The sequence below is a fragment of the Phycodurus eques genome, chromosome 12 (assembly GCF_024500275.1).
Source record: "Phycodurus eques isolate BA_2022a chromosome 12, UOR_Pequ_1.1, whole genome shotgun sequence".
Taxonomy (NCBI): domain Eukaryota; kingdom Metazoa; phylum Chordata; class Actinopteri; order Syngnathiformes; family Syngnathidae; genus Phycodurus; species Phycodurus eques.
The window spans coordinates 1873058-1900730 of record NC_084536.1 but is presented as its reverse complement, the minus strand read 5'-3'; the positions used below and the strand labels follow the sequence as shown (position 1 = coordinate 1900730).

Genomic DNA, 27673 nt, shown 5'->3' with positions numbered 1-27673 from the left:
ACGTGTGCTGTAGGTGTGACAGAAGAATTTAAGGTGGACGTGGGACTGCATCAGGGATCAGCCCTGAGCCCCTTCCTTTTGCAGCGGTGATGGATAGGCTGACAGATGAGGTTAGACTGGAATCCCCGTGGACCATGATGTTTGCAGATGACATTGTGATCTGCAGTGAAAGCAGGGAGCAGCTGGAGGAACAGTGCGAAAGATGGAGGCATGCACTGGAAAGAAGAGGAATGAAGATTAGCCGAAGTAAGACAGAATATATGTGCATGAATGAGAGGGGTGGTGGGGGAGTGAGGCGACAGGGAGAAGAGATAGCAAGGGTGGAGGACTTGAAATACTTGGGGTCAACCGTCCAGAGCAATGCTGAGTGTGGTCAGGAAGTGAAGAAACGGGTCCAAGCAGGTTGGAACGGGTGGAGGAAGGTGTCAGGTGTGTTATGTGACAGAAGAGTCTCTGCTCGGATGAAGGGCAAAGTTTAGAAGACAGTGGTGAGGCCAGCCATGATGGACGGATTAGAGACAGTGGCACTGAAGAGGCGACAGGAAGCAGAGCTGGAGGTGGCGGAAATGAAGATGTTGAGGTTCGCTCTCGGAGTGACCAGGTTGGATCAAATTAGAAATGAGCTCATCGGAGGGACGGCCGAGGTTCCATGTTTTGGAGACAAAGTTAGAGAGAGCAGACTTGGATGGTTTGGACACGTCCAGAGCAGAAATAGTGAGTATATTGGTAGAAGGATGATGAGGATGGAAGTGCCAGGCGAGAGAGCGAGAGGAAGACCAAAGAGAAGGTTGATGGATGTTGTGACCGAAGACATGAGGGCAGTTGGTGTTGGAGAGCAGGATGCAGGAGGTAGGCTTACATGGAAAAGGATGACGCGCTGTGGCGACCCCTAAAGGGACAGGCCCAAAGGAAAAGAAGAAAGAAAATGAACAGCGTCAACTGTTGAGTGCTTCTCTTTTGATGCTGAGTCCACGAGTCTCGGGGCAAGAAAAGAAACACATTCATGACCTTGGAGACATAATTTCACAAAGGTTGCACTTGAAAGACTGTACGTCAAACATATTGTTGACGTTCAAAGTGTTCTACATGACGACTCTTAAAATTGTGGGGCTAAACAATCAATAAAAACATTATGTATTATGTCATATATTTATTCTTAGTATCGGGCGGCAGAACTGTCTTTTGAGCATGTACTTCCTCTTCAGACGTTCACTCAGTCCGAAAATCTGTTATTTTGCTTTTATCAACCAAGTGCCGACAACGTTCCGTTATGACCGTAAAGTTGCGTGCAGAGGTTTGACAATGAATGCATATATTTGCTCGCCGTCCAAATTGTGCCGCTAAATTAAACATTACCCTTTGAAGTATGCCGATTTTGAACGTAAATTAATGCTACGATTAGATTATAAAACGTGTTTTTGGCTACGGGTCATTCTGTTGCAGCGGATCGGAACGCCGTTATTTTTATTATTTTACCACTGAGAATGAGTTTTCCTCAAGAGTCGTTTTCAGCTCGCGGAATTTTAGTGTCGTTTAGGTAAAGGCGGAATCGGTTTTCGTGTATTTTGTTTCAAAAGAGACAACATTTCCCACATGCTGTGAATTGTGGCCTTTTCCTAAAGCTAAATTTTTAGATGCCTAAAACGAGTTTACCTGCCGAAAGCTCAAGAAGCTGAAGATGATTTATGATCATCGTTTTCTGTTTGTTTGTTTCACCAATCCAAATTACGTTGCTTAAAAGGTGTTTCTTCCATCGACAAGTATCCGTCCATCCACTTTCGTCCTCATTCGCTCGCATTTGCTGGAGTTCATCCCAGCTGATTCCCAGACCGAAACGCAAATTTCAGAACTGTGCAGCGCGCACTGCTCCCCGTCTACAAGCAAAATGTGCAAATCATCACCGCCGTTTTTAAGCTATTAAAAACATACAGAGTTTTCCAAAAAGTTTGTTTGTGTGGACATGGCCTGAGTGAGCTTCCTGTTCACATTTTTTGTCACGTCCCTGACACGGAAGGATTTATTGTTATATCCGTCCGTGTCTCTTTTTTCATGCGGCCTTGAGGATACGTTTCAATTTATTATTAAAGCAAAAGCAATGGAGTCGTCACTTTAAGAATGTGGCGAGACAGAGAGAGAGAGGGAGGGAGGGAGGCGACAGTCGGAATGGGTTATTAATGGAAAGGCACGGCCATAGGGCAGTTGAAATTTAATGATATCCAACGCGAAAAATACGACGGTGTCACTCTCCAAAAAGTCACGCTAAATGTCAACATTTTAAGGTGGGCCACCGCTAATTTAATGCCCGTGCACAGTAATGTTTTGGAGAGCATTTGGGAAAACACGGCCCAGTGGCCAGCCTGATTATCCCGCTCACCTTCTCTCCTCCCGCTCTCCAAATGGCTTTGTGCAGCCAGCGATTTCATCTCGAAGCGGTGGGAGGGCAGGAAAAGAAACAAACAAAAACCCCCAAAATCATTTTCACACTGTGATAAGAGAGCGAGTGGCAAATGTGACCTGTTAACCGAGCCCGATCCCGACCGGGGGCCCTTGACTTTGTCCCCCAGCGGGGATGAGGCAAACTCTCATTGACCTCTCTCCGTGATGAAAAGGAAATTAGCTTCAATGTGATGAGGCCACATTAGTGTGTGCGTGTGTGTTTAATGACTGTGTGTTTGTCTTGTTTTTCGCATCCATCCATCAGCGTGTTTACTTTGCTCACTTTGCAATCGAAGCAGAACTTTTCCAGCTCAATGACCAATCTAGAAATCGGCTTGCTACCGTGACGTCAACGTACTCGTCAAAGCCCCAACGTACTTCGCTGGGGATAGCGACCGAGCCCTGCCACGGCTAACAAAAATCTCTCAATAATTGCCCACCACCCCTACAAAAGGGGTTTGTATTTGCGCACAGATGCCACAAGATGGTGGTAAAGCACTTGAAACAGAAAGAAGCATTAACCGCCGACACCACGCTTCTAGCATGTCGCCAATTATCAACCCATGTTACATAAACGACTGTATTCAGTAGTTAATTAACACAAACAAACAACCTTCACATGAGGCTCATTAATTGTATGAGCTGGCATGCTACCCCGAATAACACGTTAGCACAAACTGACGTAACATCACGCATGGGCAAACAAATATGTCGCTCGCACTTTACGCAAATGGTATCGATTCATTGAACTCACCTTTTGGCCTTTAAACATAACGATAAATGTTATGGAGCACAGACAAAATGGCCAATGAAGTTGTGTTAAGTACCGGTTAGTGTGAAAGGGGCTACTTCCTGAAAACAAATTTGAACTGACAAGAACGAGGGCAGCCAGAAAACTGAGCGCTGCAGCAAAGGAGCAAGCTAACATGAGCATTTGTGTTTATTTTTGTCATTTTAAGACGTTTAGCCTTCAACGTGACAATGGTATTTGTGCTCACGCTTGGAACCGAGATTGACCAGGTACTACAAATGGTACCTGGAAGCAGCAGTGTCAAACTCATTTTTGTCACAGGCAACATGACACTTTTGATTTCCCTCAGAGGGCCGTTATGACTGTGAAAACATATTCATGTTTCATTGGCTCTGAATATCGTTTCCATATACACAACAAATTGGTGGGTAACCAATTTTGAAAGCTATTGTTGAAGCTACCACCCCCCAAAAAAAAGCTTTTGCTCAACATTTATTGCATAGGACAATTTTGCCAAACTCAAAGTCCGGGGGCCAGATCCGGCCCGCTGCAACATTTCACGTGGTCCGCGATAGCAAATCATGTGCATCGGCTTCCAGGGATCTTGCGAAAATCTGGACCAAATTTCAAACAATCTTATGTAATGAATAATAACAGTGAGATACTTTTTTTTTTCTCTCGTTGCCAGACCACATTTTGCAGTCATTTGAACAATAAATAGTGAAACAAACTATTATCCTGGACTTCTGATTTGCAACAAAAAGGATTTTGACTCCCTTGTACTATACAGTGGGCGGGCGCGTTTCTTTGAGGACTCACATGCTCCAATGTTCTAATGTACAACGAGCAACGTTGCTCCGAACCGTCCATTTGGACAGCTCATCCAGTTGACTCTACTCAGCCTGAAAGATGCTTTCAAGTGCAGATCGCGATTGCAACATAAGCAAGGCTCATGTTTTTTTAAGTGCTCAAATTGCAGGCAACTCCTCTTTCCTGCCTGCGTGGCTTGCACTTGCAGCGGCAGACGCAGGATTTTCCAAATCCATCGCTTTTAAGTGCAGGTGGAACCAGCCGCTAATGGCTGTCCGAGAGGTCATAACTTGGCCGTTTGAAGGCGGAGGAGACAAATCCAATGTAATTGTGCAGTGAGGAGTCAGCGCTGACGAGCTTCTCCTGCTGGGGGCAGCGGCGCTCACAAGGACAAAAGCTTCACCTGTCAATATATCATTGTGACTGGCCCAGCCCGGTGCACCTATGCCCTGTCTCTCGCCGGCTTGCTCTTGTCACTATTTCAATCATTCTGTTCTTGTGCCGCCGCCATCTATGCATCCATCTCCTCTGCCTTTTTTTTTAACTATCCTCCTCCACCTTCTCTTTCTTTGTCTGTCTTTCCTCCTCGCCTCCCTTTCCCCGCTTCAGCGATGTCCTGAGGGAGTCGCTTTCAAACACGGGAAGCAGAAACATATGGCACATTTTCAACTCCCAAGGTCAATTACAGCTATTTATCCCGAGATTGCGGCTAAATTTCCCAAGGTTTTTCTGCTCTGGCTTTGCCGCAGATTGCAATGTCTGTCTGTCACACTGAAAAAAAAGAAGAGGACAATTTAATGCATATTTTTCCTCACTTATAAAGCACAACTTTACATTTGATTTTGATTTTTTGTATTTATAGCAGTGCAAGGTCCAAGTCCTACATGCCACACAAACATAATCACATGAATTCAGTTTTTTAATTTTTTTTTTTTTTTAACAGTACAATGTCCACTTGCAACACATATTTGATCATATTTGCAACTTCACATTTTCTATTGTATTAATATTTTGAATCGTCATCATTTAGTTATTTGTAGAAATGCAAGATTCAAGGGCAACTTGCAATGCACATTTAACAACCTGTTGGCACAATTTCACATATTTGCACATATCAACTTACTTTTTTGTTCTTTTTACATGCTGTATATTCAGTATTTTATTTTGGTTTTTTTTTAGCCCATGTACATTTAGATTTACTAACACTTAAGTGTGCCAAATATGTTTTATTTTATTGTATTTGTTTAGCAATTGTATTTTTAGCAATGCAAAGTCCAACATCCACATTTTCTTTTTATTATTAAATATATATGTGTGTATATGTGTTTATATATGTGTATATATATATATATATATATATATATATATATATATATATATATATATATATATACATCATTATTTTTTTCAGGATTCATGCACAATGTTAGCAGCATGTACATTGGACATCTGATATGTGACATATACATTATACATATTTTTATATGACTAAAAAAAAAAATCAGGTCACATTTGTAATTATATTATTTGAATTTTTTGTCTATGTACTACTTATAACATATTTAATAACATATGTATAGAACGCAACTTCACATATATTACGTTGTATTTATTTTTAGAAACATAAAGGTAATAGCATGTAATTGTAAAGTTTCTTTTTTTGGGCTATTTTATGATGACATTTTAATTCAAGGTACACAAATATAATCACATTTAAATTGGACGCAAGCTTACATTCCGCCGAGTGATTCCCCTTTATATTTACAAATATTTATTTTAGGGGGGGGGGGGGGAGGTGTTGTATTTATAGTCAAGTCTATGCCTGGCCTGGTGTTTTAGCAGCGTAACAGAGGAGGAGTAAGAGAATTAAGTGGAAAGGTAATTCATCACTGCTTGCACGCTGTCACCGACTCCCTGTGCAGCTATTCAAAGCGGGAAGATGGAGAAAGGAGGGAGTTATGGAGGCTGCGCTGGAGGTGTTTAAATTACGCTGTTTCATTCAACATGCATTGTATTTACAGCGGCCCCGTTTTTATTTGTGGCTCCTATTATCCGGCCAAACAGCTGTGCGTGATATGTTATTGGTGACAGCAAAGCGGAGGAGGAGCGGAGGCGTGGGGGTGACACGCCCGCTATTGCAGGCGGTATTTCAGAGCGACGGGCAGCCGCCGCCGCCGTCGTCGCAGCTGCTGTCGGCGGCCGCGCCAGCCCCGCGGAAATATCACCTGGAAGCAGAGCGCTGTGTTCCGGCGGGCCCCCGTTCAGCTCGCTCTAATTAAGTTGAAGACTGCGATTGTGAGGAATCAACACGCGCGCACATGCCAGCGTTTACGTCCAAGAAGCGTGTGCAGAATGGAAGAAGATGTGACTCTTCTGGGTTTACATTCCACTTCCACGAAGCCGTTTCCTGTTTTGGTCCCATTACATTTTATTCACGCGATTTTTTTTATTTTTATGTATTTTTTTGAAGGTCTCCTGTTGGAAATGTTCTCTGACAAGAGGTGCTTGTACGCTGTCGAACAAAACGCGCTGTTTGCTTTTCCCAAAGCGTGACAGGTTGTTTCCCCGTCGCAACAAAGCCATCAAATATTCCGTGTGATCCAACATTGTGTCGAGCTGAGGGGAAGCCTGACGCCGGAGTTTGTTAAAGCGGTGATTTATGATTAATGCCGGCTCGGAATAAGGACGACAAAGTGCCACCGGTACGAATCAATTACAAAGCTCGCTCTCCCAGAGGTCTGCTAACGTCCCTCGTTGACAAGGTGATTTTATCGGGGGTGGGCGACGTCTATATCAACCTGAGCGCCGGCCAACTCGCAGCGTTTTGATCTTTCATTAGGTGTTTTACGGAGATGAAATGGGCCTTTCATATTACTCCAAAAGATGTTTATTTCGCACACCACAGAAGGCAGAAATCAATGCTAAGGCTGACCAACCGTCCTCTCTTCCCCAGACATGTTCACTTTTCGGGACCGTAACGTTGTCCGGTTACGATTGGCCGGGTTTACGTGGAGTTTTTGGATTCTGCTTAGAAGAGGATTAGAAGCCCAAACCAAATGAACTTGCTCCATATAAACACCTCAATCAGAATAAACAGGTCAAATCTGAATGGAATTTCATTCGGATTCACAGGTGTGTAAGTACGTTTTCGTCGTGTAAACCGCGAATCGGAACTGTCCGGGGCTGCGCGTGTTTTGTCTTGATGTGTATGCGCGGTGACATCATCATTTACGCATGTAAATAAGCCGCCTTCCAACTAGAGCTCCTATACGACGGAGATCCTGTCTTTAAGTTCTTGCACCTTGTTTTCATCAAGCTGTTGCTTGAATGAAATTGTAAAAACAATCGCAACTACTGTGCTGAATAAAGGACTGACATCCATCTTGAGAAATCACGTGATCGATCTGCGTGTGCCACACGTCTGTAAAACAGCTTTTCCGATTAGACGTGTATGTGTCCCATGTGTACACCAGATGGGAAAAGCTCACATCCCGTGTAAACAGTTGACCAGAGATCTTCAATCGGAATGAATGCAATCGAGGTCTGATCTTTTTACGGAGTTGTTCACATTACAAGAAGCAATGCGACTTCTACTGAGTACTGAGTGGATGGATGGATGGCTGGATGGATGGACATTCGGGTGCCAAGCGGCGAATGTGCGGAGGTCCGCTTCACGCGAAACCCGTCTATGGCTCGAAAAAAGCTTCGGAGACCTACATGATAACACAACACTGTTTATGGCAGGAGATGCACTCACTCGGTACATTTGATTGCTCTTTTTGAGTCTGTTGAGTCGAAACTATATATATATATATAATTATTGGCGAAATACTCATCTTCTGGAAGAATGCCAAATGTTTTTCGATAACCAAAGTTTGCCCCCCCCATCACTTAATCAAATTTCCATTTCAAAGTGGGAACTACATTACTCCTATGAACTGGCATTATGAAAAAATTTGAATCCATTAGGCAAATATCCATTCTAATTAAGCACACAGAGTGAACTTCTTCCCCTTCAATAAAAGCGGAAAGGTTGTTTATTTCCTCCACGGACCTTCACAGTCTTCTCCGCAGGAAAGGTGGACTCAAAATCCAAATTACAAGCCTAAACTGTGAATTCTAACACTCCATTTTCTTGGCTCCCGACATGTTTCCAGGGCATTTTGCAGATGCTCGAAATAATCTCCAATGTTTTTGCTCAATCTGCTCTGAGGATGGGCGAAATAAATACTTTAAACTAATTAATGTAGCACCAGCTGTTCCCGGCCGGCTCTTGGCTGGCATAGCTTAAATGTTGATTGTGGGGTTGCGGGGGGGGGGGGGGGGGCTATGTGAGGGAAGGAGGAAAGGGAGGGAGGGAGGGTGCCGCCACATAAACACAAAATGAACATGAAGTCCGCATTGCAATCTCGAATGGAACGCAGCGAACGTAGACCTCCGCCAAGGCCGAATGATCCAAATTTGGATCCGCACCAACGGAATCAACAGCGCCTCTGCTGGTTGCAGCAAGTCATTGCATTTTGCTTCAAGGCGCAATCAATGTTCACTTCCTCACGACTGGCGGAGTTCTTAACAACTAGTTTTACTAGTATTTATTTTTTTTTCATGATCCCAAAAATAAATTCTCCCAATCCTTTAAAAATGATTGACAATTGGGATATTTGATTTCTTTTTACACAATTCCCCCAAAAAACACTCATTTTGTATTAAGCAAAAACAAATCAAGGACACTTCATTTTAACTCAAATAAATATCAAATATATAAAAATATAAAATTGTAATAAAAATATAGAATATCATTGGTGTAATCCTGCTTGCTAAAAAACGATTTATGGATCATTTCTAACATCATACATATTGTTCCTCAGGTGAATATTGAGATAATTTCAGTGATATATACAGTATACCTTTGTCTTCATAAGCACCTTTCAAGACACCCAAGGACACAAAGCTTATAATGAAGTGGGAAAAAAAACTTGAATAAGCTATTAAACATTGACTTCCTGTGGCGATCCCGTCAAAACGAATCGTCTCCAAACTAACATGGCCGACGTGCGCGCTTGTCTTTGCCTCTCCCCCTCCTCCGAGGCCGGACGGCAGATGGCGGGGTCGGAGCCGCGCGTGATGATGTCATCTCCGGTTTGAATGACAGCGTGCGAGCGCGAAGGGAGCGTGAGCCTCGCGGGGGTCGCGGCAGGCGGGCCGACTTGTTTGTGCTTTTGTTGTACACGTGACATCTCTTAAATGGGGAAAGCTGGGATTTCTGTCCATCTTGATCGTGTTTCGCCCCCACTCTGGAATGCTGAGGAAAAGCAATACAAGGAAACCTCACAGGGGCCAATGTTGTGTAATTCTTGGAGTCCGGGTGACAAGAGAAGAGGAAGACACTTCCATTAGGACAGTGGAACCTCTCAGATCAAACACATCTTTCACACGTCCGCTGTGTTTGCTTTTTTACTAGTGAAGAAAAATGGATGGATGGTATGAATACTTAGCGGTAATGAGTTTTGACTTTGTCTGCAGACGATAACCTGATGTGCACGCCAACGGCGAGAGACAGCTACGAGCGCTTGTCGTTGGCCGGACCGACTCTGCCTCCCGGCTTCCCCTCGCCCTTCCTCTTCCCGGACGGCCTGTCGTCAATAGAGACTCTCCTCACCAACATACAGGTAGGATTGGTCACGCTGATGTCACGCATCCATTTTTGTCCTAATTAGGATCGTGTGCGAGCTGGAGCCCGTCCTGGCTGACTTTGGGCAAGGGGTGTTGTGCGCTACTCCCTGGACTGCGAGAGCCATGCGCAGAGCACAAACAACCATGCGCATCCACCTGTGGACAATGAAATGAACCAATCAGGAATGTTGTTAGAATGCGGGAGAAAAGTGGAGAAAACATGGAGAGAACATGCAAACTCCTGGCACGCAGACATGCTAAGCACCACCTCCGCTGTGATGCCCAAATGTCATACTAATATCATAGAAGCATTATTATATCATTGTATATATAATATTTTCTGGTAGCCAGTATGAGTCCTGCTTCAGGCTACTATTTCTGGGAGTAAGTACTATTGTACTGTTACTAGGTTGTATTCATTGTAAAGTACAAGTTACTCTGTCTTGTATCAAGTACTGTTTCAGGTTCTGTTCTATTACCATGTACTATTTCAAATACTAGGTCAAACGAGGTCCAAGTGTGCCGAGCAGATACCATATGGGTGGTGTATGGCTGGTCTCTCATTGGCTGGTCTCTCATTGGTCGATCAGATTCGATCAGGTCGATCAGAATGATTGTATCATTTCAGGATACGCAGTTCGAAACAACAAAAAGAAACACACGATGCTAATATTAGCTTACCCTGGTGCTGTATTTTACTCGCCGGCCTCCGTTGTGCTGCAGCGGCGCTCAGTCTGCCCGTGCAGAATACGTCTTCTTACCACATGATGACAAGTGAATGCAGGAGACCCCGGTTCCCCTCCATCGTGACCGTTTGTTAGCCTGACTCGTTCCGACTCATGCGCTTAAAGCGGAGTGTTTTTTCCCACTGTACTATTTTAAAGTGGATAACTGATTGAGATTTATGCAATAGGTGAATCATCCCCATCTCCTCTTTGTATAGCCTCCCTCGAGCAGGAGGCTACGGAGCATCCGGTGCAGGACCACCAGGAGAGGAACTCAATCCCCGGCCCCGCCTGTGTGGAGTTTACATGTTCTCCCCGTGCCTGCGTGGGTTTTCTCCGGGCACTCCGGTTTCCTCCCACATCCCAAAAACATGCATTAATTTGGGACTCTAAATTGCCCGTAGGTGTGACTGTGAGTGCGAATGGTTGTTTGTTAGTATGTGCCCTGCGATTGGGTGGCAACCAGTTCAGGGTGGACCCCGCCTCCTGCCCGATGGCAGCTGGGATAGGCTCCGGCATGCCCGCGACCCTAGTGAGGAGAAGCGGCTCAGAAAATGGATGGATGGATGAATGGATATTTATATTTCACAAGTCTCGGGACTTATCGGGCTAATAAACAACAACAATGGAGAATGAGGCTCTCCCGAATGCAGACTCATTGTATCTGAGAGGAGACTGTTGGCATCAAGAAAATGGAGCGCTGAAGCAAAGTGGCCACTGTGGAGTACAGTACCACGACTGCACCTACAAGAGCTCAAGCAGCTGGGTTTAACGTGCGTGTTTGATTTGCAGGGCCTGCTGAAGGTGGCCATCGACAACGCGCGAGCGCAGGAGAAGCAAGTTCAGCTGGAGAAGACGGAGCTGAAGATGGAGCTGTTCCGAGAGCGGGAACTCCGGGAGACTCTGGAAAAGCAGCTGGCCATGGAGCAGAAGAACAGAGGTAACCAATTTGTCTGTGCGTGTGTTAAAGCACCGTTGCTCCTCTTGCGTATAGAAGTGGAAATACGCTTTTTACCTTCACGTTTCACTTGATGCAACACAAATACATTACAGGCTAAATAACAACAGTCAGAGGGATTTCATTTGTATTTTATACAGCACATCCAAGAATGTATTTGACGTCTTTGCCTTTTTTTTTCATGCGTTTCCCCGTCATTAGCCATCATCCAGAAGCGTCTGAAGAAGGAGAAGAAAGCCAAGAGGAAACTGCAAGAAGCTCTGGAGTACGAATCCAAGAGGAGAGAGCAGGCGGAGCAGACCCTCAAGCAGCCGTCGCCCGCCGACAGCATGCGCTCGCTCAACGGTCAGCGACTAAAACAAAATCATTTTATTTTATTTTCACACAACCTGCAAGTGTAAATTTGTATTCATCTTTATCTTTTTTAGATATGTATTAATTATTCATGGATTGATGCCACAGTAGTCAATTCACATCAACAGTTTCTGATTTTATTATGTATAGTATTTCAAATTTTCTTGACTTCCCAACTATTAAAACTTGTTTTCACCCACAAACATAGCTCCAGTGTCTGGCTGACATTCACACAGTGAAGCTAATTGTTGCCATGTAGAAGCTAACACACTAGGTGGCCTCCAAAAGCAGAACTGCTAGCTCAGAATTTACAAACATATGGGATGATTTTTCCCCCAAAAAAGAACAGTACTTTTTCTTTTGCCAGGTTAAAGTGATTTCATTGAATGAAACTCCTCGTAAGAGCTCACCTTCGAAAATGTTTCGTGAACTAGCCGTACACAAAATCTCAGGCTAACGCGAGTAGCTAGTTAGCTATGAACTGCCTTTAATTGGTGTCTAGTGTAGTCCGTTATCTCAGCATATGGCGTTGCTATAATTTCAGCTCAAAGATGCTATTTACACTCACACACGTGATATATGTGTATGTTTATTTTAGTGAAGTTTGTACAAGCGCCATGTTAGCACTTACGCTAGCGCTAACTAAACATGAGCGAGGTGTCATTGACTGTTCAATACGATAGACCAACAGCAGTTTTTAATAATGGCCGACAGGGGCAGTCTCCCGGGGCGGTTGCGTTTTTGTATTGTATTGATGTTTTCTATAACTGCGACATGATCGTGGTGGTATCAAGAGGTGGAAGACGTCAGGCAAGGCCCAGGCACCAAATGCACGGCCCGCCACTCCTAATTATGACTCACCCAGCGCCTAATTGAGAGACGGCGTCTATTCTGTTGACTATTTGAGGCGGTACTCTAACTGGTTTTGAACCTGTCGTATTAAGGCTGAGTGACTCCGAGGAACGGATTATAAAAGCAAAAGTCGGCCGCAGGCGGCATAAGCCCGCGAGGCTCCGAGGCGCCGCCGCTCGTTCCGAGCGAACGATGCGCCGGCGCCGCTGACATCGCGCCGGCCGGACGTCGGGAGGATGTTTAACGGCGCTGATCTCTTTTCTCTCGCAGACGCTCTGACCCCTGAGATGGAGAGCGACCGCGGCAGCGGAAGAACAGATGCTGAAAGGACAATACAAGGTGCAAGGGCTCAGATGAGACTATAAATCTTTCTTTTTCTTCTTCTCGTCCTCTTTTACACACACACACACACGCACACACACACACACACACACACACACATTTAGTGTGCCTGTCGTTGGGCCATCGCTATTCACCATCTGGGCCACCAGACTGGGTCAAGATCATTGCTTCTCTTTAGAAAGAATGTAATACTTTCAGGAAGGAAAAAAAAAAACATCGATCTCAATAGAACTGTTCCAAACACTTATCGTCCTGTAGGCAGTGTAATGTTCACTATTTTACCACAACGATAAGCTAAAATAGCACTGCAAGCTGGAATTGTCAAACTGTTAACAAAAGTGAGGGGAAAACATTGCATATGTGTTTCTGTTCAGTCCCATATTAGCAATCGGCCGCATGCGCTTTGACAAGAATGTGAGGAGAGATGTCAAGGATGAACTTTGTTGACGCATATAACAATTATCATCTTTGTCCTGCTAACAACCGTCGAACTTTAATCTTGTTAAATCGCTTTTTTTTTTTCTCAAGATATCTACCTTTTTCCAGGTGTACTGCATTTCAAATCTATTCGATTGACTTTGAAGACCCTAAAGAATCGTGGGACTTCATGGGAATCATGGATGTTATGTCATCTGAATTTTCACAAATGTACTGGCAGATAAACTTTAAAAAACGTGTGGTAAACAGATTATAACGTAAAATGATTGAACTGTACCATTTGCCTTCCACGAACGGGGTAAAACTTCCTGAAGTAAATGGCAAAAAGAGAAAATAAATCTCTCAATAAAAATAAAAAAAATTAAAAAATAGCTACCTGGCTCATTTCTGGTTCACGGAGAAAGACATTAGCGCAAAAGAGACGAGTCTGTTCCACTTTCATTCTTGGCTGGTCAGGGCTCACCATCCTTGTGACATAAACGTAGATACTATATTCCTTGAACAAAATCGGGGCTCACCAATTTTGTTTGTGCTAGTACTCGCTAGTTTGTGGAGAAAAACGTAACAGTAAGGATCAGACGAACATGACTAAGGCGAGGATGAATGCTAGTTAGCAAATGGTCCTCTACTCTTTGCATTCTGGTGTGGGGGTAGCACTGCCATCATGAGTGAATAGACACACACAAAAAATTCTAGCGCGCTATTTTTATTTTGTTTTGTCCATATGGGAAATTACATCGTGTTTGAACTAGACATAGTGGACTCTACCATTGTATTTTGGGTGGGGGTCACAGTTCCATCAGTAGCGAACCAACAAAAACAGAGCATAAAATTGTGACGAGGCATATTTGGGGAGGAATTGTCAATATGTTAGCCAACACAATGTTTTCTTGGGTCATAGAGAATGACGTAAAGTAAAGTAAGAGAATGACGTAAAGTATTTAGCCATATAACCATATGTTAGCAAGTGCACCACTTTCTGTTTCATAGAGACTACGATTTGTATTTTGCAGTGGTGGAACACCTTCGTCGCTAATTTTGTTTGTTAGTTGGCAGGCTAATTTCTGGTTCATCGAGAATAACCAAATATGTTCAGATAAGACAGACGGCACGCTACCATTGGATTGCTGGTAGAGGTGTACGATTGCTGGTGGAGGTGTACGATTCCGTAGTAAATGGCCAAAAGACAAATATTTACCCAAATTCTCAGTTAAATCTAATGGCTACTTGCATCTTCGACTGTTTAGCTTCAGCATATTTGTGCTACCTAACAAACAAACGAACCAACAGAGCTAAAAGTACACCACGTGTCTTTCTGTTTTGTGCTAAAATGTTGCTAACTCTCGCTATGTGCATTCATTTTGGATATTTGCTCGCACTGTGAAAATAAATGCCGTCGTTTGGGAGTTGCGCGAGTAACAAACGCATACAAATAGCGACACACTAAACAAACATATAAGCCTTTCACCTCCACCAAGGGTAAAAACAGCTCCATGCAGTCAAAAGCACCAAACGGTGCGCTTGTGTGTGTTAGCTTTCTTTGCAGAAGCAGACGCGTTTGTTTACCGCTCAGGAAATACTAATGAGTCATAAAACCACCAAAAGCGTCGAAATCTCCCCTTTGGTAATAATAAAAGAGGCCAAATCAATCCATTTTATGAATAAGCCTTGTGCATTTTTAATGCTTTGTTTGTTTGTTTGCCTCCGGGGCCGTGGGGGAGGGTCGGGCGCGCTTTTTGGGGAAGGGCGCACACCGGCGATAACCTCAGTGGGCCGTCTGCTCTCTGTGTTTACGCGCACACAAGACACCGCGCAAAAACATCCTCAATTATCACGCCGAGGACGGATCGCTTTAAGATGCTTCGGGGCGCGGGGGCGCACCTTTAATCGCAATTTGACGTCTCCACACTACCAAACAGTTAGATTTGTGAAAAGAGCAAACATGGCGGAAAGAAACCACGACTCTTCTTTTAATTAAATGTCATTCACTTACTGTTTGATGATTTACAGATTTACACGGTCAATGCAAAGGTAGCACACACATCCAAAAGTCATTATGGGGCTTTATTTAAGAGCAAATTTGGATATAGCCACTGAAAGGCTCGAGCGTAATTCAGATTTCCAAGTTCTAATTTCAAAGCCATTTTTTCTTTTTCGATAATCATGTCAAGTCAATTAATTCACAATAAAACCTTTATTAACTGTACAGGTACAGACAAGTGTGCACGCACACTTCAACGTATTTTCTTGGTGCGTTTCGACGAGGTCCTTTCGATTATGTTGTGGCCTTTTTTAAAAAAAATCTGTGACTATCACCACACTTTTACCTCTTTTGCCATCACTGGTACCATTCTGCAGTGACAACTCAAAAAACAAAACACTGCTCAAGAGTAAATCGCGGTTCCATCGGATAGCTAAATTAGCTCAGCGAGACTTAAAATAAGCAGTGACATTTTTTTAATGTTTTTTTTTTTTTTCACTGTCCTTGTCAGTTATAAAATAGTAAAAAAAAAAATTCTCACACCACCGCCTTGAAGGAGCAAGCAAAATATTTAATTAAAATAGCACTATTACATTTTTGTGCTTTTTGACTGATTAGCACTTGCGCTTCAGATTAGCACCTCTTTTTGCCCTCACGGGAGGGGGGGCGGAAAAAGCCATAGAAAAACCTTGTGTCATAAAGCCATGCTCCACTGTAAAATGATCTGAAAGACAATAATATAAATATACATACTACAGAATACATATTCTGTATAATATAGAGTGTGACTTTTCCATTGTCGCCGTCTGTCATGAAACAGTGAAACTTGCTCACCTGGAGAAGCAAGTGAATTAAACAAATGAGGAAATGAATGAATTCCAAATCCACGCTGCACTTTTGTGCTTTTTGTTCAATTAGAGAAGCATTTGTCTGCCACCCGTGTCTCCTCCTGCGCTCTGCTCTGCCAGCCCGGCTGCATAATTAACCTCCAATGGCAAACAAAAAAAAAAAAATGAGGTTGACAAATTGCACAGAGGGGGAAATAAATAACTAAATAAAGGGAAGGGGGAGAGCGGCCTATCAGCAAAGTGAATGTGTTGGTATATTCTCCTCACTCTGAATTCAAGGAGGTGGGGGGGTGGGGGGGAGATAATGAGGGCGTCATTTTTAGCAAACTAATTATTTCTATTTGTCTTTTGTCACACTTCTCTAATTCTGCAATATGAACACAGTCGGTGTTTATTAATTGCTTTTGGCTGTGTTTTGAATGGCTTCCAAGAGGGAGCGAGGCTCTTTTGGCAGGCGGGGGCACCACTACCTTCTTGAATATCCTCGTTATCTACTATCGCTAAAGTTCTTTGTTTTGTTGTGTTTTTTTTGTCGGTGTTGTTGCTAGATTTACCGTCAAAACAGTGAAATTAAAAATTAAATGAATGAATGTCACTGAAGCAAAAGAAAGGGACAGACGAAAATGGCTGTAATTAATGAATCCCTTAATTGTCTTCATAAAATATTTGCACGGGCGTCATTTGCATAATTTACATGTATTAATTAATCTTTCAAAGGATTTTTTTATGCTGAGAGAGGCCGAAAAAAATCCCTTTGTTTTATTTAGCATCTAATTAAATATGTATTTTCTGTAATGAATTCTGATTTGAATGTAAAAATACTAAAGTTTTAACGTGTTTTAATGAGGCTGTTTCGTAAAAACAATTTCTCATCCGATTTTTTTTTCAACATTTGCAAGCGGGCTAATGGCTTACGTTTAGCTTTGGAATTAATAGTTTAAAAATGGGACTCTTTGAAACGACATTGTGGGGGGAAAAGTACAGTTATTGTGTACAAGTCAATTCTTTAATGGCCTATGCTAGATTACTAACGAACAAAAGCAAATAAGACACAGCACACATTTTTTTTCCCCCCAATTTTGTTAACAGTTCGGCCTTGGCAGAGGTGTCTCGATTGACATTTAAGTTAGATATCTTCGCTGCGCAATTACAAATGTCCATCTCCAAATATTTTCAGGTGTTACTAAAAATGAAAGTAAAACAAAAGAAAAGATGAATGTTTGTGTTTTCCATGAAGGGATTCTTTCGTCCAATTTGGATGTAACAGTACGTGCTTGTCATTGTTCTTCAAACCGCAACATTTTTGCTTTGAATTCGTAACTTTGTGAAAATGTCGATTGAATGTTTTAAAAGTATGTCCGTTGTTTTACATAAGTTCCTGATCAGAACACAATAAAATGTATAAGGTATTAAAAAAAAAACATGGAAAGTTTTATTATCTATTTGTTAGCTAGGCTCCTCCCTCTCCCCCTCTGCAAAGTTTCGTAAGCGTACTCTTTTGCTGATGTACTTTATTGTGCTATTTTGATAAAGATTTAGATTTAGATTTAGAAAAACATAATGACAAAAGCCTACCCCCAAAACAAAACAGGACAAAATTCCAAAATGTAAAACTAAAATGCCAGCTCTTTGAGCAAATGAGCAAATGGCGAATCTAGGGCAAGTTGGCCAAAATGTTTTTGGTGCTTTTTCGGATTCAAAGATGAATTCCCAACAGTTCCGGGTACTTGCTTTTCATCGGACGGTGACCATTTAGCATTCGAACTTAAGTCAGACCGCCGCCGAGGCCAAACTGTTAACAAAAGTGAAACCAATTTGTTGAGTACATCTGTCTGTAAGCAGGCTACTTCCTGTTTCCTGGAGGATGCCAAACGGACGGACCGTACCATTATCTTTCTGTGGGGCGGATCGGCTCCACTGATGCGATTGTGACTCAAACGGTAAAAATCAATTCCTGTGTGTGCACCTTTATCCAGTTTCTTGACACCGTGAAATGGCCACGCCTCGGCAAAGTTTTGTCTTTTTGCGTAATCCCCCAAAATGAACGTGGCCAGGAAGTACCAACTAACTTACAACATTCAAAACAAACTGTGAAACAATTTCACAGACAGAGTACAGTATTTCATGGAAAGAGAATTGATTTTTAATTTTTTTATTTTTTTGGAGCCCATGTGTCACTCCATGGTGAATGTAACAGTAACGCTCGTTGAAATAACAACACAGCACCGTCCAATCAAAATGGTGTATCTCAATTTAGGATGATTTTAACATGATTTGAAGCTCCTACGCCACCCAACAATATGACGCTTGCTGTCCTCCCTTTGTCTTCGGCGTTGAATTATTTAGCCACGCTGCCGTAGAGAAGCGGCCGTCGCGTTAAAGGCATTACCGCCGCGCTCCTCTGGCAGAGGAACGCTAATAAACATCTGACACACGCTTTCGCCGCCGTGGCTTTTCCGACTTGAGCGCCTTCTCGCAGGAAATGGACAAGCTCGTTAGCTTAGCGCCGTCTGAAGGTAGCGTGCCGCTTCCCATAAAAAGTCAAACGCACAAATATGACATGAAAACAACCAACTTTAACTTCAAACACACCCCACCACTGTTAAGATATAGTATGTCTGTTTTGGGGGGCGGGGGGTTTGTTTACCGTTGATCTTAGTGTGAGAAATGTCTTGTCTTGTCCTCACCGTGAGAAGGTGAGAAACGTCATTTGGATTTCTTTTCATGCCTGGTACACGTAAAGAATTGACAATAAAGCTGACTTTGACTTTATCAGAAGCTAACAGTGTTAGCTGATGCCAATTGTATTTCAGTTGAAAATACAATACATTTGCATTTCATCTTTTCTGTTTTTAAGCTTTATTTAGGTAAAAAAAAAAATTCATCTAACTTTTACATTCAATACATTTTAATTGAATCATAATTTTGGTATACATCGGCATCTGCGGATTCACCTATTCGCAGATTTTAGTTTTTTTTAGATTTTCCTTTTTGGGGGGTGAACCAACCCCCAAAACACTTATTGGCAGTTTATCCCCGATCATTCGGGAGGTTGAAAAAAAAAATAGATAGATATTTTTTACATTTTTTTCAATATTTTTTTTTTCAATACTGGACATCAATTTCCCACATATTTTCGCTATTCACGGTCCGACCTGATCCCGATCCAACTATCCGCAGTAGTTTTTCAAATTTTTATTTAAGTCCAGTGTTATCGTTCAAACTCTGCAAAAATGTTACCGTGGCTTCCGATTCTTTTTCGTCGTAGATGCTTTGACTCGTTTCCATGAACGCTTAGGCCTACTACACTACTGCATTCCTATTTTGGTCATGATGGTGCTACTTAGCGAGCTAAGAATTTTTATCGGTGTTACTTGGTGGACAAAGTTTGAGAAGCGCTGCGCGAGAGAGTTGCAGGCTGTTCAGGTCTGTGTGTGATTCACCGCTGGCTAATCGTGCACAATTTTTGTGTTGCAGACGGAAGACTCTTCCTGAAAACCGCCGTCATGTACTAATAGCGCCGACAGGAGCTACGTACTTGGAGGAAATCTGGTGGGGGGAGAGCGATTTAAAAAACAAAAAAAAAAGAAGATGGAAACAAAGGATGGGAAAGATTCTCCAGAGTCCGTTTGCAGTACGATTTAGTTTTTCGGGATGACGTGGAGTTGCCGCTTGAAGGAAATGCTGGAGGAAGTCTGACTGTAGAATCAAAACAAGTTTTTCTCTCCCTGGGATTTTAGCTGGTTTCGTCACAGGGGAAAAAGCAGCTTCGGGTCGTAGATCGAGCACAGTCGAACGTTGCTAGCGACACATCCAACCGCAGCACTGAAGATTTGTTTTTAATACCAGTGACAGGAATTCGATTCCATTTTTGTATTTCAAATTTGAATTTTCAGACGGGAACAGAAAAGATGGAAACGTTGTGAACACATTTTTTTCTTGACAATACAATCAAGTTTCTTTCTACCATTGTTGTACATACAATGCTAACAATGATAGGACAACTGGAGCAGGTTGCTATGATATGTATATATATAATGTCATGCAGTAGCGCTAGTCGGCAAACAAAGCACCGTTTCTATAAACTTCTCTTTTGTTTTTGTTTTTTTTTGTTGTATTCCTGAGCCATCATTCTTTCCTCTAGCTGCCACTTTGTTGAGAAAGCATGCAGGCATGATGTAAATGTTTGTCCTGAAATTATGATATTTAATAATAAATCCTCTATTGTGCTGAACAAACACCACCACCACCACAACAAATCTTTCCAATTGAAGACTTTTCCTCTCGTACGCTCATAATGTAATCTTTGTAACAGAGGTGATATTTCTTGGAGGTTTCTGGAACATTTTGGATGATTTTGAGCCCTCAAAATCGGCACTTTCTGTTCTTTTCCTTTTCTAAAAAGAGAAACGAGACTCTCGAGAACGACCTGTCAATATTTGTGCAACAAGTTCTCCCTGAAACAAAGAAAAACAAACAAAACAAAAAAAAAACACTGCACATTTTTTTTCCATGACTTTCCTGGTATCCCGATGGATAGAAAGTGAACTCTTGTCCCTGAAAGACTTTTCAACGTGCGTGTGTGCGTGTGTATATTCTTATCGAAATAACCCGATGTCACTTTTGAGCCTTTGTGTTCCTTCCAGTCATCAGAAGAAGAAGAAGAAGAAGAAGAAGCAGCAGCCTCGCGCACGTGTGTGTGTGTTTTATCACTGATAACTTATATAGCTTCTTGTTTTTCCCTCTCAAAATCATCTCTTCGTTGTACTTTCAATAATGTTGACAATAAAACCATGTGAGGGTGAGAAAGGGGGTGCGCCCTCTCTTTTGTCCATGTATGTAAAGGGCGGTACCCCAAGAAAATTGCAGGTATGCTGTACTGTAGAAAATGACTGAGCATATTGTTCTTCTCTTTGTATAGCAGTGAAAGAAAAAGTATACCAATCATCTTTTCCCTTCGGGAGTGTTTTTGCGGTGGGTGGACTGCGTACTTTTGACTTCCATGTGTGTGTGTGTGTGTGGGGGTTTTTTTTTAGGCTAATTGGAGACCCACGTATTATGTCAATGAGGGTGTGGCCAAGCTGACTGTAAATAAATTATTCCCTGTGTTCTTTCAAGTGTATGACGCTGATTGGCCAAAAGGCACCACCCACATGTCACCGTATACGTCCGTCATACTTTTAATTCCGTTCCGTTTGGATTGGTCAAAGCTTGCCGGGTTTGGCGTACGGGTGGGCCAATACCTCGGCATTCTCACCGGGGGTCTTCCGTTTACGAGGTCACCGACGTTTGGCATTTCAAAGTTATGAACGTCGCGCACTCAACTATTTTTGCACTGAGGCGTGAGAATATGTCGTCACATGTCACAAGAAGGCACGCTCTGTCTTTTGTTTTCTTTTATCGTAGTGATGACTCTTCTACTGCGCTAGCATAGGTTAGTGTTAGCATAGCACGTACACGTTTGGGTGACGTCGCCACCCGAAGTGCAACAAAAATAAAAAATACAAAAAGTGGAAAATTCTATCTACATACATATATAATTGCATCTAGGTCATTGTTAGCATATTTAGTTGTCAGTACAAATGTTTACCCGTGATTGTAAATAATGAAAAACGTGCGATTCCCGCAAAAGCCAAACTGGTCTGGTCACCTGACCTCCAAAACGCGCCAATGAAGCACGCCCATCTTCGGCCTTCCTGCTTCCTAAATGGCGCATTAAGGACGACGTGTGCCATGTGCGCGCGTCACGTGGATGGCGAGTGCCAATGTTTGCTTCAAACTAGCAAGAACAACACAGTGCGCTACCGAAACTGTGAGGGAGACGCGAATGGTGCCGGTGTCTCGCTGTCTTGGCGAGATTGCGGAGAAAAGGGAGAAAGAAGTGTGTACGTGTGATGTGATGATGTGATGTGTGTTGCATGCCGTCGGTGAGCAGCAGATGCCAGCAAAGCTTCAACTTGTGCGCCGATTCTTTTCAGACGCTTTGCCCAAATTTGCTCATTTGCTGCTCCGGAGCCAATCGAGTCGAAACCGCATGGCTTGCTGTGAATTTTTTGTGCTCTAGACCCAACGGGGAAGTTGGCGAGTTCAAGTCGAACCCTTTTGATGATAACATTGAAGTTTAAATGTTTTATCCGCATTGTAATCACTTAAGGGGAAATTCAACTCACTCTGCGCTCTATTTGTGTTGCACACAACACAACTGCAGCAGTGATGTCGGATCAAGCGGGATTATTATTTTTGTATCATTTTGGGAATGGTGACCCAAATCCCTGGAGATGCCCCTTTCTAACATCCAGCCGTGATTTGACAACATTGACTGCTTCGGCTGTAACTTGCATTCCGGGCCAGTAGATGGCAGTGTGACTGTAAAACTCACCTTCACAGTAGTCAGGATACAAACGAAATTCTTTTTGTTTTTGGCTGCAGAGGATTTCCATCTGTGATAATGTCAATAATAATAATAATACATGTAAAATCATGGAAGGAGATACTTTTGTCGAAGTAGTTCAATTAGTTTGATGAACACAAAATGTCCAGTTGTCCTGCGCAAATGAAAAATCTTTTTGGTAACTCCCGTTGTGCTCTTTTAAAAAAAATGCATCATTAATAATGATTTCTTCTGTCCATTGAAATCCATGTACAGTGTTGCCCCATTCATTATATAACCTATAAATGTTTTTTTGTAAAAATAGAATTTTACAGGATACACACGGTAATGCTGTTGAGTGAACAGAAAAACAATGTGCACATTCACACAGGAGCTGCTGTCGTCCACAGCTCATGCCAAACACTCACGTGCCACCCTGCTAAACCCCGCCTCTTAAAGGCACATGCATCAACACAAACAGTGTGTACGCTCATTTTTCCCCAATAAATGTATTGAGTAGTTTATTTTTGTAAGAGTGTTCTGCATACATTATTTTCCATATATTTTTGTAGTATTTGTTTTTGCAATTGTTATGTTTCTTGTCCGCGGGGATGGTTATAGCGCTCGCGCTCTTTAAATGCACACGGAATATGAAATGGACACGAAGAGACAAATTTCTCCAGTAAGCATTTCTGAGTGAAAAGTGCCGACACAGCACGCTCGCTCGGGCCCGTTCCCTCCCGTTTTGCGTGCTTTTTAAAGCGCGGCGGTAACACAGCCGCCCCAATGAATAATTGACCGATTGTTGCATAATTCAATGGCGCATTGTTCACGTTCAAGGACTGCACTATTTCAAGCGTCTTCTTTTTCTATTTTCTTTTGTTTTTTAAAGCAGAACAAGGTTTAAGTTTCACCCGACCTTGAAAGAGCAATATGACACAGGACGGGCGGCCAGTCGTGAACGCCCGCCCGCGAGTGAAAGAAGTCATCCTTTTAATGACTCAGTGCTTCACATGCGTTTTCGACTCACTTCCTGCGCGCTATGATATTATATTTATTTCTCATTATGTGATGCATGTGCTCGGGGGGCCCGCAGCTACATGTTTCATATCACTGCACATTTTGTAAGAAACGCAACTCGCCACAAATTTGACCACGAGGCACAAACGCTTTAAATACCAAATGTGGATTATTGTTGCTTCTTCTTTTTTTTTTTTAGAATGTCGCTCATTGCATATTCAAAACATCCACGGCGTTGTTAACTTGATTTTCTCATGGGGACATCATCTACCTCAGGATTATCACCTCGCATGACAACAGTACGCAACATTTGTTTTCTGTCAAAGTGGACATTTTAGGGTCATTTTGGCCTTTTTCAGGGGTCCTTCGAAGGCGGACTTGTCCCAGAAATTTCATCCAATGGCTTCCAAATTTTAACGACTGCACCTACCCAAGACTAAATTGGGAGGAATTTCATTTGAGGTCAAGTTTGATGACAAGGGCCATAAAGCATCAGGTTTCCTGCAAACTATCAGGAATGGTTTGCCACCACCTAGGTAACAGAAGACCCCGTTTGCGTTTGAGGACTCGCATCGCCGCAGTGATCGAGTCGCATGAACAGATGTCCACCATTTTCACTGGTGACTTCTTTCAGGCGGCACGGTGGACGACCGGTTAGCGCTTCACACTTCTGACGACCGGGGTTCAAATCCCGGCCCCGCCCGTGTGGAGTTCGCATGTTCTCCCCGTGCCTGCGTGGCTTTTCTCCGGCTACTTCGGTTTCCTCCCGCATCCCAAAAACATGCTCGCCAGGTTAATTGAAGGCTCAAAATTGCCCGTAGGTGCGAATGGTTGCTTGTTTCAATGTGGCCTGCGGTAGGCTGGCGACCGGTTCGGGGTGTACCCCGCCTCCCGCCCGAAGATAGCTGGTTAAAGAAGCGCTACAGAAAATGGATGAGTGAACGGTTTGACAATGAGGCACAAAACCTTTCATTACAAAATCTGCATTATTAATGTCAACGATTATTATTGTACCTGGCATGACAATACGCAGCATTTGCTTTCTGTCACAATGAAAAGTATTTACATTTTGAATTGTTTGAATTTCTTTCATTTTTATTTGGTAAAATAAAAATGTTTTAGTACCTTTAAAAACAAAAATAAACAATCCTTCCAAGACCCCCAGTGGTGAAGGTCGCTGAGGTCCCAAATCAGAGCAGTTGGTCCAGCTCCCAAGTAAGAGGAGCAAGACCCCGCAAGACCCCGCTTGATTTGGAGCAGTAACCAATGCAAGGTGAGTGTTGATGTCTTATTCAAGCCGCTAGCCTTTTGGGAGGATTTTACTTTTGTGCTAGTTGTCATTTTAAAGTCGACCGCCGAGGTTGTTTTGAATATATATATATATATATATATATATATATATATATATATATATATATATATATATATATATATTATATACGCACATTTGAAGAGAAGAACATGACCGTTAAAACTCAGGTTTGTTGTTTGGAGGCTCCAAAGCATCAGCGTGTTTTCCTTGTAGCCCAAGGTCAGCCCGGCAAGAAGTAATTCTGTGTTCATCTCGATTAACGCGGAGGCGGTGAGCTTGCACGTGTGCACATTAGGACGGTCTGATAGGCCCGCTGTCATCTAATCAGATGGACCATTATGTATTAGGCGACGTACAAAACACTTTCATCTGACAAGGGCCACGGACACATTACCTAAATTAACATTTTGCAAGCATGAACATGGAGGCCCACAGAGGCGTCGGGCGGGGGGTGCGCGGGGGGGGGTTCACGTATGCCGCACTGTGGCCTGCGCTTAGACATTCGGCAGTAATTATTAATTTATGATTGTCTCTGCTCTTAATGAAAATGAAAGGCAGGCAAGAGAACAGGGAGGGATAATGTGGCGTGAAATTGAGTTTCATTTGTACAGGGGCCACCTTTTAACTCTGCGGAAATGGAGACGGCCGCTTCTGTCTCTTTCTCTCTCCAGAGAGAGATTCTCTCTCTTCCTTTTTTTCCTTGACTTTATCACACACATCCCCTTTTGTGATCGGGACCCTCTGACATCTCCATTACGCTCTCTTGACAGCTGATAAATGCGTCAACAAGTGAGGGAATATTTGGCGTAATGTTCTTTTCGGATCAACAGGCCTCCAGCGGGACCATTTGTGATTTGCTTACTTTGTTGTTAAAAAAAAAAGTGGAAAGTAAACGGTGTCATTGGAACACAAACAGACTGAGGGAACGAAGCAAAATGATTCATTTGATACTTCGGGATATAGAGGAGGGTGGGGTAAGATGAGCCGCTTTTTAGGTTCTTCTGGACACAAGGAAAAAATTACACAGAAATATAAACTTATATATAATATAAACATATATAATATAATATAAAAAAAATAGATATATAAACTTCATTTCAGGACGTCTCCAATCAAATGGAATAATCAGTGACGAAGCTACCCAAAACAATGAACTCTCCAAAAAAAGGTGCTCATGTGGCTCAACTCGACCCAGGTTGGGGGTAAGTTGAACTCGGTCTGCGGGTCAACTGACCATCTAGGTTTCAAAATGTAAACTTGGACATATTGACAGGTCACAAACTGGTACTATTTCTGCTAAAAAAAAAAAAAAAAAGTCTTTTCAAGAGAGGAAGTAAATACAAACAACTAAGATAACGTGGTTGCACAAGTGTGCACACCCCCTTTCCCCTGGGGATGAGGCTGTGTTGAGAATGAATTTTACTTTCTTCATTTTACTGTTACTGCGTTTTTTTTGGGTATTCATTTTATTTTAGAATATTTAACTGCACAATGACGCGTATTATCAGTCACAGTATCAGAGCTGTAAAAGAGTCGGGACGACGCCTTTGTGTCGGGGAATTCAGCAATTCTGCCCTGATGCAAGCGGATTGTAACGTCAACATGCGAGCAACTTCTGAATCTATTGAAATCCGAGATTAAAAAAAAATAAAAATAAAAACACGAATACAACAGCGACACAGAGACGTTTACATTTACTTTGACCTGTCAGTGTCCTAAACTCCTCCCTAGATGCTGGCAGCATGATCGACCACTGTGTGTGTGTGTGTGTGTGTGCGTGCGTGCGTGTGTGTGTGTGTGTGTCTGTTTTGAATCCACTTGGATTAGTCTTCTTCGACGCTGGTGTCAAAAGGGAGGAGAGAGTGAATAGCGTGTGGCCAACCGAAGAAAATGGACACTCAGTGGGGTCACTTTAAACACACACACACACATGCGCGCACGCACACACACCAACACACGCTTGCATGCACGCACGCACGCACGAACACAAGGTTAAGCAACTTTGTAATTTTCCCTCTCTACAAAATGAAATATGAAGAAATCACACAGAAATTGTTTCAAAAACAAACAAACCCAAAAAGTTTTCAGTCAAAGAAACCTGATTAAAAACTAGATTTTGCTCCACATGATTACAAAAAAATAATAAAAATAGAGATGAATTAAAAACTAAAAACAATTACAAATATAAATAACAAATAATCACACTAAAAACATATTATTAAAAATTCTATTTTAATAATTAACATTTACATTTCATAAAAATCACTTTTTTAAAATTAAAAATACTCCTTTTTTATTGGAGCAATTTTAAAAATATGTATTTTTTTAAAGAGATCATTAAAATATTTCAAACTTAAAAGCACATTGAACAAAATATTTAAAAAATCTATTTTTTTTTAAGAAACATCTTTTGTAGAAAGTCACTAACAGTGTAGCGGTTCTCCCGGCCGCTCAGCGATGTTGTGATTGGGACTTTCAATGTTTTATGTTTTTAGCACAGTTGAAATCCGAGATTTTAATTTTTTTTTTTTTAAAAAACACGAATACAACAGCGACAAAGAGACGTTTACATTTACTTTGACCTGCCAGTGTCCTAAACTCCTCCCTAGATGCTGGCGGCATGATCGACCACTGTGTGCGGTGGACGACTGGCTAGAGCGTCTGCCTCACAGTTCTGAGGACCGGCGTTCAATCCCCGGCCCCGCCTGTGTGGAGTTTGCGTGTTCTCCCCGTGCCCGCGTGGCTTTTCTCCGGGCACTCCGGTTTCCTCCCACATCCCAAAAACATGCATTGATTGGAGACT

The 27673-nt window shown here is 42.5% G+C and overlaps 1 protein-coding gene across 6 annotated transcripts in view; it reads left to right on the top strand.

Moving 5' to 3' along the window:
* Positions 1–21187, top strand: part of dachd (dachshund d) — a 144280-nt gene extending 123093 nt beyond the window's left edge. For 4 of the 6 annotated variants that reach the window (XM_061691544.1, XM_061691541.1, XM_061691539.1 and 1 more), the window contains 6 exons: positions 9521–9666; positions 11188–11335; positions 11555–11698; positions 12830–12898; positions 18011–18108; positions 19646–21187. In XM_061691544.1, coding sequence (XP_061547528.1) covers positions 9521–9666; positions 11188–11335; positions 11555–11698; positions 12830–12898; positions 18011–18108; positions 19646–19663 — 623 coding nt within the window. In that variant the 3' untranslated portion in view covers positions 19664–21187. The remainder of the gene's footprint in view (positions 1–9520; positions 9667–11187; positions 11336–11554; positions 11699–12829; positions 12899–18010; positions 18109–19645) is intronic. The other 2 variants (XM_061691543.1, XM_061691542.1) reach the window with 1 other exon arrangement.
* Positions 21188–27673: the final 6486 nt, after the last annotated feature.